This window comes from Carcharhinus amblyrhynchos, chromosome 4 (assembly GCF_965287045.1).
Source record: "Carcharhinus amblyrhynchos chromosome 4, sCarAmb.v2.hapA, whole genome shotgun sequence".
Taxonomy (NCBI): domain Eukaryota; kingdom Metazoa; phylum Chordata; class Chondrichthyes; order Carcharhiniformes; family Carcharhinidae; genus Carcharhinus; species Carcharhinus amblyrhynchos.
Window position 1 is genome coordinate 117480346 of NC_137327.1, and position 14700 is coordinate 117495045.

The 14700-nt window shown below is 43.7% G+C and overlaps 1 protein-coding gene across 1 annotated transcript in view; it reads left to right on the forward strand.

Moving 5' to 3' along the window:
- The window catches only part of LOC145342316 (tripeptidyl-peptidase 2-like), a 114137-nt gene that overhangs the window by 44864 nt on the left and 54573 nt on the right, over positions 1 to 14700 (forward strand). Inside the window, exon 11 of the mRNA XM_080187795.1 lies at positions 14397 to 14545. Within this exon, the coding sequence (XP_080043921.1) occupies positions 14397 to 14545 (149 nt within the window). The remainder of the gene's footprint in view (positions 1 to 14396; positions 14546 to 14700) is intronic.

Consider the following 14700-nt stretch of genomic DNA (forward strand, 5'->3'; position numbering starts at 1 on the left):
GCAATAAATGCTGGCCGGCCAGCCAGCAACACCCACGTCCCACGTAAAAAAAATTCTCTGTTGTTGGGATCTGGAACACTCTATCTAAAAAGGTGGTGGAAGCTGATTTTATAAAGAAACATCTTAGATGGATATTTGAGAATGAGATGAACAGAGTTATATACAAAAGGTGGGGGTATGGAAGTAAGTGTAACTGCTCTTTCTGAAAGTTAGAAAAAAGCTTGTAAAGCACATAGTTGGAATTTAAAAGTAAGAAAGCTGTATTTCAATTGTATGGAGTCTTGGTCAGAGTCCTTCTGGTGTACTGGTTTCTGGTCTGAGCACCAAGCTTCTGGATTCCAAAAGAGAAAATGCTGGAAAATCTCAGCAGGTCTGGCAGCATCTGAAAGGAGAGAAAAGAGCTGATATTTCAAGTCCAGATGACCCTTTGTCAAAGCTGCAGAATTAGAGGGGAAGCAGTGGAGAGTCATCAGACTGATAGCAAGGCTTAAAGTGATGCTGACCGGTTGCATCAGTTTGTTTTAGGTTTCCTTGAGGACAGAAGGTTGAAGGATAATCTAATTGCAATGATCAAAATGATAAATAAATTCAGTGTGGAGAAGTTATCTCCCCTGGCAGGAGAATCCTTAACTAGAGATTGTAACGGTAAAATTAGAGCGAAGCTGTTGAGGGGCACAGTCTGGAAGCACTTCACTTAAACGGGTGGTGGAAATTTGCAACTTTCTACCCACAAGACTGGATGCTGTGTGAGTGCAGTCAGGCAGCGAGAGTGGGCAGGTGAAGGATGTTCAGCTGAAAGTTTCAAGCCTGACAGCACAAATCAGGGGGCAGCACAGTGGTTAGCACTGCTGCCTCACAGCGCCAGGACCTGGATTCAATTCCCGGCTTGGGTCACAGACTCTGTGGAGTTTGCACATTCTCCCGTATCTGCGTGTGTTTCCTCTGAGTGCTCCAGTTTCCCCCCTCAGTCCAATGACATGCAAGTTAGGTGAATTGGCCATGCTAAATTCTCCCTCAGTGTACCTGAACAGGCACCTGACTGTGTCAACTAGTGGATTTTCACAGTAACTTCATTGTAGTGTGAATGTAACCCTACTTGTGACACTAATGAATAAACTTTACTTTGTCTTTTGTTAAAATAGGTGCATTTAGTGATCCAATGAGATTCTGTAGTGGCTAATATGTAGGCAAGTCACTTGACAGTCATTTAGTTGTGAAAAGAATGTTGGACAGGATATCTGTTCCTCTTCCGTTAATAGCACAAACTCTTCATTCACATAAATGAACAGAGGAAATCTTGGAGTAACACTTCACCTGATATTAATTGCCTTCCCATTATTAATTTCCCGAGCATGAAAAGACAAGGAAAATCAAAGTCCAGAGAAGAATGTAAGATGCCTGTGAGCAAGACTTCAGTATTAAAATATTAACTTGAGCAGTAAAAAAATTCTGCTGATTCATTTGTGGTTATTTAAAAATCTGTGGCAAGACAGTGGATAACCTGAAAGAACAACAGCTTATGAGCTTTTCCATTGATCGATCGTTTCACTCTGATGCAACAGGCAATGTGCCAGAAGCAGTCAATAGGAGCTCTGTGCTCCCGTTGCACATGAGATGTCAGTAGGAATAGCAGAAGGGATTGAAACATAAGAACAGAGGACCATTCAGCCCCTCCAGCCTATTCCACTGTTCAATTGTATAATCTTAACGCTCACTACCTACCTTGGTATTGTAACCTTAAAATGCTTGGCCTAACAAAAATCTGTTGTTCTGTTACGAAATTATAAACTCCAGCCTCAAGCTCTTTAGGGAGCAAAGCTATATCATTCAAACAACAATTGGAGATTATCTGATACATGCATACATTTGGAGCTACACACAGGAGCAGATCCGAAGCAAGGAATCTTGCAGTGAGTAATTCACCTCCTGACTCCTGACTCCCCAACGCCTGCTCACCACCTACAAAGCACGAGTTAGGAGTGTGATGGGATGCTGTCTACTTGCCTGGCTCCAACACTCAAGAAGACCAACACCATCCAGGACGTAACAGCGCTAGACTAGTACAGGAATGAAATAGAGAATCCAGTGAACTGATATAGCAACAATAATCTCTCCCTCAATATCAACAAGATAAAGGAGATTGTCATCAACTTCAGGAAGCAGAAAGGAGAACATGCCTCTGTCTGCATAAATGGGAATGAAGTAGAAAGGATTGAGAGCTTCAAGTTTTTACATGTCCACATCACCAACAAGCTGTCCTGGTCCCTCCATGCTGACAGTATAGTTAAGAAAGCCCACCAACACCTCAACTTTCTGAGAAGACTAAGAAAATTAGGCATGTCAGCTATGGTTCTCACCAACTGTTACAGATGCACCATAGAAAGCATTCTTTCTGGTTGTATCACAGCTTGGTATGGCTTCTGCTCTGCCCAAGATGGCAAGGAGCTAAAAAAGGTTGTGAATGTAGCCCAATCCATCATGCAAACCAGCCTCCCATCCATTGACTCTGTCTACACTTCCCACTGCCTTGGCAAAGCAGCCAGCATAATTAAGGACCCCATGCATCCCAGACATTCTCTCTTCCACCTCCTTCCTTCAGAAAAATGATACGGAAGTCTGAGCTCACGTACCAACTGACTCAAGAACAGCTTTCTCCTTGCTGCTATCAGACTTTGGAATGGACTTACCTTGTATTAAATTGATCTTTCTCTACACCCTAGTATGACTAACACTATATTTCTGCACTCTCTCGTTTTGTTCTCTATGAACAGTTTGCTTTGTCTGTATAGAACACAAGAAACAATACTTTTCATTGTGTGTTAATACAGTGACAATAATAAATCAAATCAGAAATGTACAAGAGTGTAGTGATTTGGTCTACGATTTCTCTCCATCATCCAAACAGGTAGTTTGATATGCCACCGGTTGGCCTGGATGTATTCAGGCACTTGTCACAGGGAAAATTACAGATGCTAGTGTATGATTTGCCTCCTTGGCTGTGGGAGTGCTATCAAACACCACAACTTGACAGTGACCCAGACCGCCTGACTCTGCAGACCCAGTTGCTGATGCAGGAACCACGCCGATGGCAACAAACCCTCCATCCATATACCAATCAAAGTGAAGAACCTCAGAGGGCGCACCTGTACCTTTGATACCAGACTATATGCTCTGATTCGCAGGCCCAAATTGAAGCAGCCACGACAGGAAGAATGGGAAACCTGCAGGCGAGACTGAGACAATGTGGTCCCAAGGCCCCCCCATACCCAGCTTGCTCCTGGCAAATGACCAGTCTCTTGAAAACAAACTATACAGATTTAAAGCCAGATTCAATGGGAACTGAGAGACTGCTGCGAGCTCTGTTTCACAGAGACCTGGCTCACTCCTGCTTCTTCTGCCCTACAACCAGAAGGCTTCTCAGTCTGCAAAATGGACTGTACAGCAGCCTCAGACATGGCTAGAGAAGGTGAGGTATGCCTTCTAATTAACACTTCTTGGTGCTCAGACGTAACAACACTGGCAAGTTTCTGCTCCCTGCACCAGAAGTACCTGATGCTGAAATGCTGTACTTACTAATAACCACGGGAGCTCACCTCCGTTATCTCGACAGCAGTTTACATCCCACCCCATGCGGATGTGAAAACCACATCACAAATAGCCTTGCGACAAAACATTCTGAGGACTTGTGGCCAGGGACTTGAACCTTGTCAAGCGCAACAGTGTCCTACCAAGCTATCACTAACACCTCTCCTGTCCCACCAGAGGCCCAAACATCCTTGACCACTGCTACACAAAAATCAAGCATGTCTACTGCTGTATAGCCTACTCACACTTTGACAAATCAGACCACAAGGCTGTGCTCCTGCTCCCGGCTTACAAGCAAAGCTTGAAGTGGGGTATCCGATAAAGAAAGTTAAGCAGTGTTGGTCTGAGGAATCAGATGATCTCCTACGGGGCTGCTTCGAGTCAGTGGGCTGGTCAATATTTAAGATCTCAGTAACCATCCTGGATGAGTACATCACCAAATAAAAGGCTTCATTAGTAAATGCGTGGAAGACTTTGAGAAGGTAATGCATGGTAGGTTGTTTCATAAGATTAAATCTTATGGGATCCAGGATGAGGTAGCCAGTGGATACAAAATTGGCTTGATGACAGAAGACAGAGGGTGGTTACAGAGGGTTGTTTTTCAAACTGGAGGCCTGTGACCAGCGGTGTGCCTAAGGGAACAAAGCTGGTTCCATTGTTATTTGTAATTTGTATTAATGATTTGGATGAGAATTTAGGAGGCATGGTTAGTAAGTTTGCAGATTACACCAAGATTGGTGGCGTAGTGGACGGTGAAGAAGGTTACCTTGGATTGTAACAGGATCTTGATCAACTGGGCCAATGGACTGATGAATGGCAGATGGGATTTAATTTAGATAAATGTGAGGTGATGCATGTTGATTGATGGAACCAGGGCAGGACATACTCAGTTGATTGTAAGGCATTGAGGAGAGCTATAGAACGAAGAAATCTAGAGGTACAATTTCATAGCTCCTTGAAAGTGGAGTCACAGGGGTTCAGAGTGGTGAAGAAGGCATTCAGCATGCGTGGTTTCATTGATCAGAACATTGAATACAGGACTTGGGGCACCTTGTTGAAATTGTACAAGACATTGGTCAGGCCACACTTGGAATACTGTGTTCAGTTCTGGTCACCCTATTTTGGAAAGATATTATTAAACTGGAAAGAATGCAGAAAAGGTTTACTAGGATGCTACCGGGACATGATGGTTTGGGTTAAAAGGCAAGGCTGGAGACACTGGGACTTTTTTCTCTGGAGCGTAGGAGGCTTAGGGATGATCTTATAGAGATCTATAAAGTAATAAGGGGATAAGGTAGATAGTCAACAGCTTTTCCCAAAGGTTGGGGAGTCTGAAACTAGAGGGCATAGATTTAAGGTGAGAGGGGGGAAATTCACAGGGTCCAGAGAAGGGCAATTTTTTTCACACAGAGGGTGGTGAATGTCTGGAACGAGCTGCCAGAGGTGGTATTAGAAGCAAGTATAACTTTGCCTTTTAAAAATCGTTCAGACAGTTACATGGGTAAGATGTATATAGAGAGATGTGGACCAAGCACAGGCAACTGGGGCTAGTTTAGTGATTTTAAAAAAAGGTTAGCATGGACAAGTTAGGCCAAAGGACTTGTTTCCATGCTATAAACCTCTATGATCCCAGATCTCTAAGACTCTGCCATGGAAGCAAATCTGTGTTTCCCAACTGGCAACCATGGATGAACAGATAAATCTACTGCTTCCTGAAGTCCAGGTCTGGGACATTCAAGTCTTGTGACATGTCCCTGTCTACATTAACAGGATGAAGTAGAAATGGTTGAGAGCTTTAAGTTTTTTGGTATCTAGGTCACCAACCACCTATCCTGTTCCCCCTACGCCGACACTATAGTTAAGAAAACCGACTAACGCCTTTAGTTTCTCAGGAGGCTTAGGAAATTCAGCATGTCCGTTATGACTCTTTCCAATTTTTACAGATGAACTATAGAAAGTATCCTTTCCTGATATATTCCAGCTTAGTATGACTCCTGCGCTGACCAAGATCACAAAAAAACTCCAAAGGGTTGTAAACATAGCCCAGTCACACAAACCAGCCTCCATTCATTGACTCTGTCTATACTTCGCACTGCCATGGCAAAGCAGCCAGCATAATCAAGGACCCCATGCACCTCGAACATACTGTCTTCCACCTTCTTCCACTGGGAGAAAGGTACAAAAGCCTGAGATCATGTACCAGCTGACTCAAGAATAGTTTCTTCCCTGCTACCATAAAACTTTTGAATATGTAGATTTGAAATGTAGATTTATATGGTTGAAGCAATAGCAGTTTTAACAATGGTTAGTGTTAAGGCTCTGCGTCATTGTCAATTATATAAGCCTGACCATGAAATTGAAGTTGGTGCATCAGGGCTTCATTCCTGTGCTACTACCAACTGAATCAGTAGAATAAATTTCAGCATATTTTCTGTCTCCAGAGTCCTCTGGCAGTTGCCATTTAACACTGGCCGATTTATCATCTGTGCATAAACTCCCGACTCCTGTGAGTGTGAAATGCATAGCATTTGCACAGCACCTTTCAAGATCTAAGTATCGCCCAGAGTGCTTCCAAGCCAGTGAAATATTTTTTGAAGTCTCTTGTACTGTCGGAAATGTGGCAGCCAAAATGCCCACAGCAAACTCTCATAGTTCAATGTGACACGGACCAGCTAATCTGTTGGAGCAGGTTTTGCGGGGACTTCCTGGAGAATTACCCTGCCTTTCTTTAAAATTGTGTCACGAAAACCTTTTGTACCCAGAGGACAGACAGTTTTGCAATTTATCAAGCCTGACCCAAAGGATGGTTTCCTCCAATTGTGTGGCATCTCCTCAGTATCACACTGGGGAAGTCAGCCTCGATTTAGTGTGCTCACTAAATCTAGAATGGACTGCAAACTCACAACCCTCTGACTGGAAGACGAGAACTGCGAGCCACTGAGCCGCAACTAATCTTTTTTTTTTGTCTTCATCGGTTTGATTTCTTTGTGGCAGGTGTAAATTGTTACAGACAGGAGGGAGGTTAATTTAAACACTAATTTTTCATCTCGCCACCTGTCCATAAACCAAAAAATGTTTTGATTTGTTTCCCCCTTCACAACTTTCGTCCAGTGACTCTGACACTAATCATTATGAAGTGCTTTGAAAGGTTTGTCATGGCACACATCAACTCTGGCCTCGAAGATTTCTTAGGTTCACTACAATTCGCCTATCTTTGCAATAGGTCCACAGCAGATGCCATCTCCCTATTACGAAACTCAACTCTGGGACACCTGGATAACAAAGACACTTTTTCTATTTATTGACTACAGCTCAGCCTTCAACACCATTTCCAACAAAACTCTAAAGAGAGGCCACGACACCACCTCCACAATTATTGTCAACACCGGTGCCCCGCAAGGCTGTTTACTCAGCCCCTTATTATACTCCTCATACACTTATTGACTGTGTGGCCAAATTCTGCTCCAACTGCATTTTCAAGTTTGCTGATGACACCACCATACTGGGTCAGATCTCAATGATGAGACAGAGTACAGGAAAGAGATAGAGAACCTGATGAAATGTCAATAAAACATGGAGATAGTCATTGACTTCAGGATGCACAGTGGAGGACATGCCCCTGTCTCCATCAACATGGATGAAGTGGAAATGGTTGAAAGCTTCAGGTTTTCAGATGTCCAGATCACCAACAATCTGTCCTGGTTTCCCCCCCCCATGCTAATGTTATAATTAAGAAAGCCCAGCAACACCTCTACTTTGTCAGGAGGCTAAGGAAATTCAGTATCTCTACTCTGACTCTCACCAATATTTACAGATGCACCATAAAAAACATCCCATCCAAATGTATCGCAGGTTGGTATGGTACTTGCTCTGACCAGGACCACAAGAAATTACAAAGGGTTGTGAACGTAGCCCAGTCCATCATGCAAACCAGCCTCCCATCCATTGACTCTGTCCACATTGCCTCGAAAAAGCAGCCAGCATAATTAAGGACCACACAAACCCTGGGCACACTGTCTTCCATCTTCTTCCATCAGGAAAACATACAAAAATCTGAGATCACATACCAACTGACTTGAGCAGCTTTTTCCCTGCTGCCATCAGATCTTTGAATGGACCTACCAAATATTAAGTTGATCTTTCTCTACACATTAGCTATGACTGCAACACCACATTCTGCATTCTCTCGTTTCCTTCTCCTTCATGTACTCTATGAATGGTATGCATTGACTGTATAGTGCGCAAGAAACAATACTTTTCACTACATCTCAATACATATAACAACAATAAATCGAATCAAATTTTAGTATTTCCGAATCTCATGGTTTTGATGTGATCCACGATTCTATTAATAACCTCACAGCAAATTTGAGATCATATGAACTCAAAGGGTTAGTTTATTTGCATACATTCAAAACCTGGGAGGATAGTGGTAACATTGCCTCCTTTGCATTCATACGATAAAATAGAAGTAGAGGAAATAAGATTGACAGTGCAGATACCTCAGAGTAAAGAATATTGTTTCATGTTGATTCCAGAGTGGAGAATCAAAGTTCAGTGAGGTATTCCTTCATGATGTTATACAATGAGACAGGCATGCAGAGTCTTGCAGGTTATGGTGCAACATTTCCAGCAGAAGCAGTGTAGATGAGGTTAGATTCCAACCTAGGCTAGAGTTCCTTGTCTGTGAGATTGCCCTTTTTTTTAATATTCACGGGACATGGGCATCGCTGGCTTGTCAGCATTTATTGCCCATCCATAGATGCATTTGGAGGGCAGTTGAGCGTCAGCCACATTGCTATGGTTCTGGAGTCATGTGTAGGCTAGACTAGGTAAGGTTGGCAGATTTCCTTCCCGAAAGGACATTTGTGAACCAGATGGGTTTTTCCAGCAATCATCAATGGTTTCATGGCCATTAGTAGATTCTTAATTCCAGGTATTTTTAATGAATTCAAATTCCACCATCTGCTGTTGTGGGATTTGAACCCAGGCTCCCAGAACATTAGCTAAGTTTCTGGATGAATAGTCTAGTGATAATACCACTAGGCCATCACCTCTCCTAATTAGATGATAAAAAGGCAGAGTGAAACTTTGTAGTACAGTAAGGCGATATTACTGGTTCCACAAGCCAGAGTCCATGTCATATAGAGTCATAGAAGTTTACAGCATGGAAATAGGTCCTACAGCCCAACTTATCCATGTCACCCTTTTTATTTAAGCCCCAGAGCTAGTCTCAATTGCCCACATTTGGTCCACGTCCCTCTATACCCATCTTACCCATGTAACTGTCTAAACGCTTTTTAAAAGACAAAATTGTACCCACCTCTACTATTACCTCTGGAAGCTTGTTCCAGACACTCAACACCCTTGGTGTGAACAAAATTGCCCCTCTGGACACTTTTGTATCTCTCCCCTCTCACTGTAAATCTATGCCATCTAGTTTTAGACTCCCCTACCTTTGGGAAAAGGTATTGACTATCTTGCTAATCTATGCCTCTCATTGTTTTATAGACCTCTATAAGATCACCCTTCAACCTTCTACGCTCCAGAGAAAGAAGTCCTATGCAGCCTCTCCTTATATCTCAAACCACCAAGTCCCGGTAGCATCCTAGTAAATCTTTTCTGCGCTCTTTTTAGTTTAATAATATGCTTTCTATAATAGGGTGATCAGAATTGTACGCAGTATTCCAAGTGTGACTTTACCAATGTCTTGTACAACTGCAACAAGTCCCAACTCCTGTATTCAGTGTTCTGGCCAATGAAACTGAGCATGCCGAATGCCTTCTTCATCACTCTGTCCCACCTGTGACTCCACTTTCAAGGAGCTGTGAATATGTACCCCTGGATCTTTTTGTTTTGTTACTTGTCCCCAGTGCTCTATCAATAACTCAGTAAGTCCTGCCCTGATTCAATCTGCCAAAATGCATCACCTCGCATTTGTCTAAATTAAACTCCATCTGCCATTTGTCAGCCCATTGGCCCAATTGGTCAAGTTCCCATCGCAATCCGAGATAACCTTCTTCACTATCCACTATGCCACCAATCTTAGTGTCATCTGCAGACTTACTAACTATGCCTTCTGTATTCTCATCCAAATCATTAATATAAATGACAAATAACAGCTGACCCAGCACTGATCCCTAAGACACACTGCTGGTCACAGGCCTGCAGTTTGAAAAACAATCCGTTACAATTACCCTCTGGCTTCTGGCATTAAGCCAATTTTGCATCCATTTAGTTACCTCTTTGTGGATCCTGTGAGATTTAACCTTCTGCAACAACCTACCATGCGGTACCTTGTCAAAGGCCTTGCTAAAGTGCAAAGAGGAGGTTTACTAGGCTGATGTCAGAGTTGAGGGGGTTGAGCTATGAGGAGAGGCTGAATAAATTAGGCTTGTACTCGTTAGAGTTTAGAAGAATGAGGGGAGATCTCATTGAGACGTATAAGATGATGAATGGGATGGATAGGATAGAGGTGGAGAGACTCTTCCCGCTCAGAAAGGATAGTAGGACTAGGGGGCACAGCCTCAAGATAAAGGGGGGGCGGTTTAGAACGGAGTTGAGGAACTTCTTCACTCAAAGGGTGGTGAATCTCTGGAATTCTCTGCCCGTTGAAGTGGTGGAGGCTGCCTCGCTAAATATTTTTAAGACGCGGGTTGATGGGTTTTTGATAAGAGAGGGGATTAAGGGTTATGGGGAGAGGGCGGGAAAGTGGAACTGAGCCACGACAGATCAGCCATGATCTTATTGAATGGCGGGGCAGGCTCGAAGGGCTAGATGGCCTACTCCTGCTCCTATTTCTTATGTTCTTATGTTCTTATATGTAGACAACATCAACTGCACTGCCCTCATCTACCTTCTTGGTTACCCCTTCAAAAAAATCAAACTTGTGAGACATGATTCCCACTCACATACATGACTCCCTCCTCTCCACCCTGTCTTTGCAAAGGGATGTGTATCCCTCATCTTGGTCCCCAAAATTGTTGAATGTCTTGACCGTTAAGAATAACAAGGAGAGTTGCATGATCTTTTGTCTCAGCAGACAAGCAGACTCCTGTTGACCAGCCTGAGGTACGAAATGTGGATGACTTTTGCACAGCTCTCTTTGAATAGGGATAACAAGATGCAACACTGCCCCATAGTTTATTTCGTTTGTGGTCACAGGCAGGCATAGATTCATCCATTTTATGTTTGTTCAGTTTGAAATGTTTAGAGATAGCAATGAGCAAATATATGTATATATATTTCAGAAAAATATATACAGTGTGAAATGTTAATCCCTCTCAAGATTCATAAGGCAGGACGGGTACTCAACAAATTCTCTGCTCATCCCAGATTAGTACATGTTCATTAGTCCTGAGGGAAGCAAATTTGTGATTTTAATGTAATTGCTGATGAACAGCAGGACTATAGCACTGGGTAGGGTCTGGCGATTACCCCGGATATGAGACAAGTTGCTTGGCTGCTCATCAGAGGCCAGAGGGATCCGATAACTCTCGCAACCAGCTGCTGTCTATTTGCGTCAGATTTTCATGAAATATAAATACTTAGTCACTCTGGTTTAATGTTGTCCTGTACTGCATGGGTATTCAAAATAGCCTGAACTCTTGGATCTGTGAGAAGTTTTCAGGGCATATGAGCAACCTAGTACTTCTGCCTGTCTATTTTTCAGTATAGTAAGAAGTCTCACAACACCAGGTTAAAGTCCAATAGGTTTATTTGGTAGCACAAGCTTTTGGAGTCTTGCTCCTTCTTCAGGTGAGTGAGGAGTTGTATTCACCAACACGGTATATTTAGACACAAAGTCAATTTACGAGATAATGGTTGGAATGCGAGCCTTCACAGATAATCAAGTCTTAAAGGTACAGACAATGTGAGTGGAGAGAGGGTTAAGCACAGGTTAAAGAGGTATGTATTGTCTCCAGCCAGAACAGTGAGATTTTGCAAGCCTAGGCAAGCCGTGGGGGTTATAAATAGTGTGACATGAACCCAAGATCCCGGTTGACGTCGCCTCACGTGCGGAACTTGACTATCAGTTTTTGCACAGCGACTGCTGAAGTGTTCCTCGACATAAGAGGACGTTGCTGCCTGATGATTGTCGAGCAGTGTTCAGTCATTCGTTGTCATAGCGTCTGCATGGTCACTTCAGCAGTGACTTCAGCAATCATGGGCATTCAGCCTCTGATCTTCAGGTAAACATTCTCAATGGCAGCCTTCACGACATACAACAACGCAGAATCACTGAGCAAAAATTGATAGTCAAGTTCCGCACACGTGAAGATGGCCTCAACTGGAATTTTGGGTTCATGTCACAATATCTGTACTCCCACAACTTACCTGGGCTTGCAAAATCTCACTAACTGTCCTGGCTGGAGACAATACAAAACTCTTTAACCTGTGCTTAACCCTCTCTCCACTCACGTTGTACCTTTAAGACTTGATTACCTGTAAAGACTCGCATTCCAACCATTATCGTGTAAATTGAGTTTGTGTCTGTATATGCCCTATTTGTGAACACAACCCCTTACTCACCTGAAGAAGGAGCGAGACTCCGAAAGCTTGTGCTGCCAAATAAACCTGATGGACTTTAACCTGGTGTTGTGAGACTTCTTACTGTGCTTTCCAAAATCCAATGCCGGCATCTCCACATCATATTTTTCAGTATGCGTTAATTTGTAATTTCTGTTGCTGTACACTAATAAAAGTATGTTGGCAGTGATAGTGTTTCTTTGTATAACTGACTAACTTGTGGATGTTAATATGAGGATGGTCACAAGCATGTGTCCATAAAGGGGATCTATGGGAGTGTCATTATTTAAATGAGGTCTGCAAAAGTTTGTTACTATTTACAGGGGGATCTGTTGAGGTGCATCAGTTATTTATAGGGGGTTGCTGGCAGTGCGTCAGTTTTTACAGGGGGCCTCCGCCAGTGAGTCAGTATTTACTGGGGGGGTCTCTGGCAATGTGTCAGTATTTACAGGGGGGTTTTGGCAGTGTGTCAGTATTTACAGGCAGTCTCTGGCAGTGTGTCAGTATTTACAGGGGGTCTGTGACAGTGCATCAGTATTTGCAGGGGGTCTCCACCAGTGTGTCCGTATCTACAGGGGGTCTCCAGCAGTGTGTCACTATTTACAGGGGGTCTGCAGCAGTGCATCAGTATTTGTGGGGTGGGTCTCTGGCAGTGTGTCAGTGTTGTTGCAGTTAGATGGATTGGACATGCGGAATTGCCCCTTGGTATCCAAAGGTTGTGCTGATTAGCCATGGTAAATGCGTCAGGTCATGTGAATAGGACAGAGGGGAAGGCCTGGTAAGATGTTGTTTTGGACAGAGGGTGCAAACTTGAAAAGCCAAGTGACCTCTTTCTGTACTGTGGGTATTCTACCGGGGGAAATCATAGTGGTTAGCACTGCTGCCTCACAGCAGACCTGGGTTCAGTTCCAGCCTTGGGTGACTTTGTGAAGTTTGCAGTTTCTCCCTGTGTCTGCACGTGTTTCCTCTGGTGCTCCATACTAAATTGGTCCTCGGGTAGAATTTTACAAGATTTTTTTTCTAAGTGTCCATCTAGTCTGAAAATGGGAGAGTTCCTGATCTGTTTTTTGGGCAAATTTTCATACCCAAGACCAATTGCAGTCCCTGTTCCCTCCCCCACCAGAGTGCCAGCAGCTCCCTCTCATCCCATTGGCCAACCCCCACAGTCCTTAACCCTCATTGGCTATACCCTGGCACTGCCTGGTGGGCATTGCCCAAGTGCCAGGTTGGCACTGCCAGTATGATACTGCCAAAAGGCACCCTCCCCAGGGGCCTCATAGGCGAGGCCAACATGACTGTTCCTTGTCTAAGGGGACAGATGTCTTCCTCACCGGAGAACCTGTCCTGGCGAGGCCATAAAGGCAAGCGAGCCTGGATGATTGAGCTCTGGGCTCACTAAGGACACAGAAATCAATATTTAAATAAACCTCAATAAATTAATCAGCCTTTCGTCCATTTTCAGCGAGAGGCTGACCGCGCTGACCATAAAATCATGACAGCTGCAAAAATGGGCGCCATTTGCACTAGCCATGTTATGCCTGATTTTATAACATTTTCCCACCACAAAGCGGGCCTAAGGAGGTTGTCAATTTCCACCCTCAGTGTCCAAAGATGCATAGCTTAGGTGGATTGGTCATCGTAACTGTGCAGGGTTATGGGGATAAGGTGGAAGGGAGGACCTGGGTAAAATGCTCTTTCAGGGCATCTCATGTGGATATGCCAGTGTTTCTTAGTTTGCTGGAGTGTGAAAGTCATCCTGATGGTGTGTTAAAAATTGCATCAGTGTTTGTACATTGAGAAATTTGAAAGCCTTAGAATAGAGAATGAAGCAGAGAATGAAAAAGTACAGTCCCGATGATCCCAGCTCTGTTTCATTATTGGTCACTGCACTGCCACCATGCCCAATATGCCAACTCTTGTGTGCTGGTGACAATTAAACCCATTTCTTGAACCAGTGCTTGAGGTGGGAATCCCTCATCAGCACACAGCCAGTGGAGTGTCTTTGTTTTCTGTGTACAGTTCTGGAACAAGACCCGATTCTTTCGTGCCAGATTTTCCATGCTTCTCTTCCTCTCTGTTGTTTCTGATGTGACTATTTATAATCCCTCCACAACCATCTTCTGTTACTCTATACCTCATTATCATCTCTTTTTGTCTCCTGCCCTCCAGCTTAAGGCAATCTGTCTTCATAATTTAGACTTTTGAGCCCTGGTAGCAATCTAATGAATCTGCATTCCTCCGAGGCTCAATATTGTGTTAACAAGTTGCTTTTGATCCATTAGTGTTGATGGAGCGCTGGGAGTGTGCATCACTGCTCCAGGGGGAGCCATAGCGTCTGTTCCCAACTGGACGCTGCGTGGCACAGAAATGATGAATGGAACTTCAATGTCCTCTCCTAATGCTTGTGGAGGCATCGCTTTGCTGATCTCAGGTACACTAAGAGTTTAAAGTTGATAGTTTGTTTATTTATTACTGTCACGAGTAGGTTTACATTAACATTGCAGTGAAGTTACTGTGAAAATCCCTAGTCGCCACACTCCAGTGCCTGTTCAGATACGCTGAGGGAGAATTTAGCTTGGCCAGTGT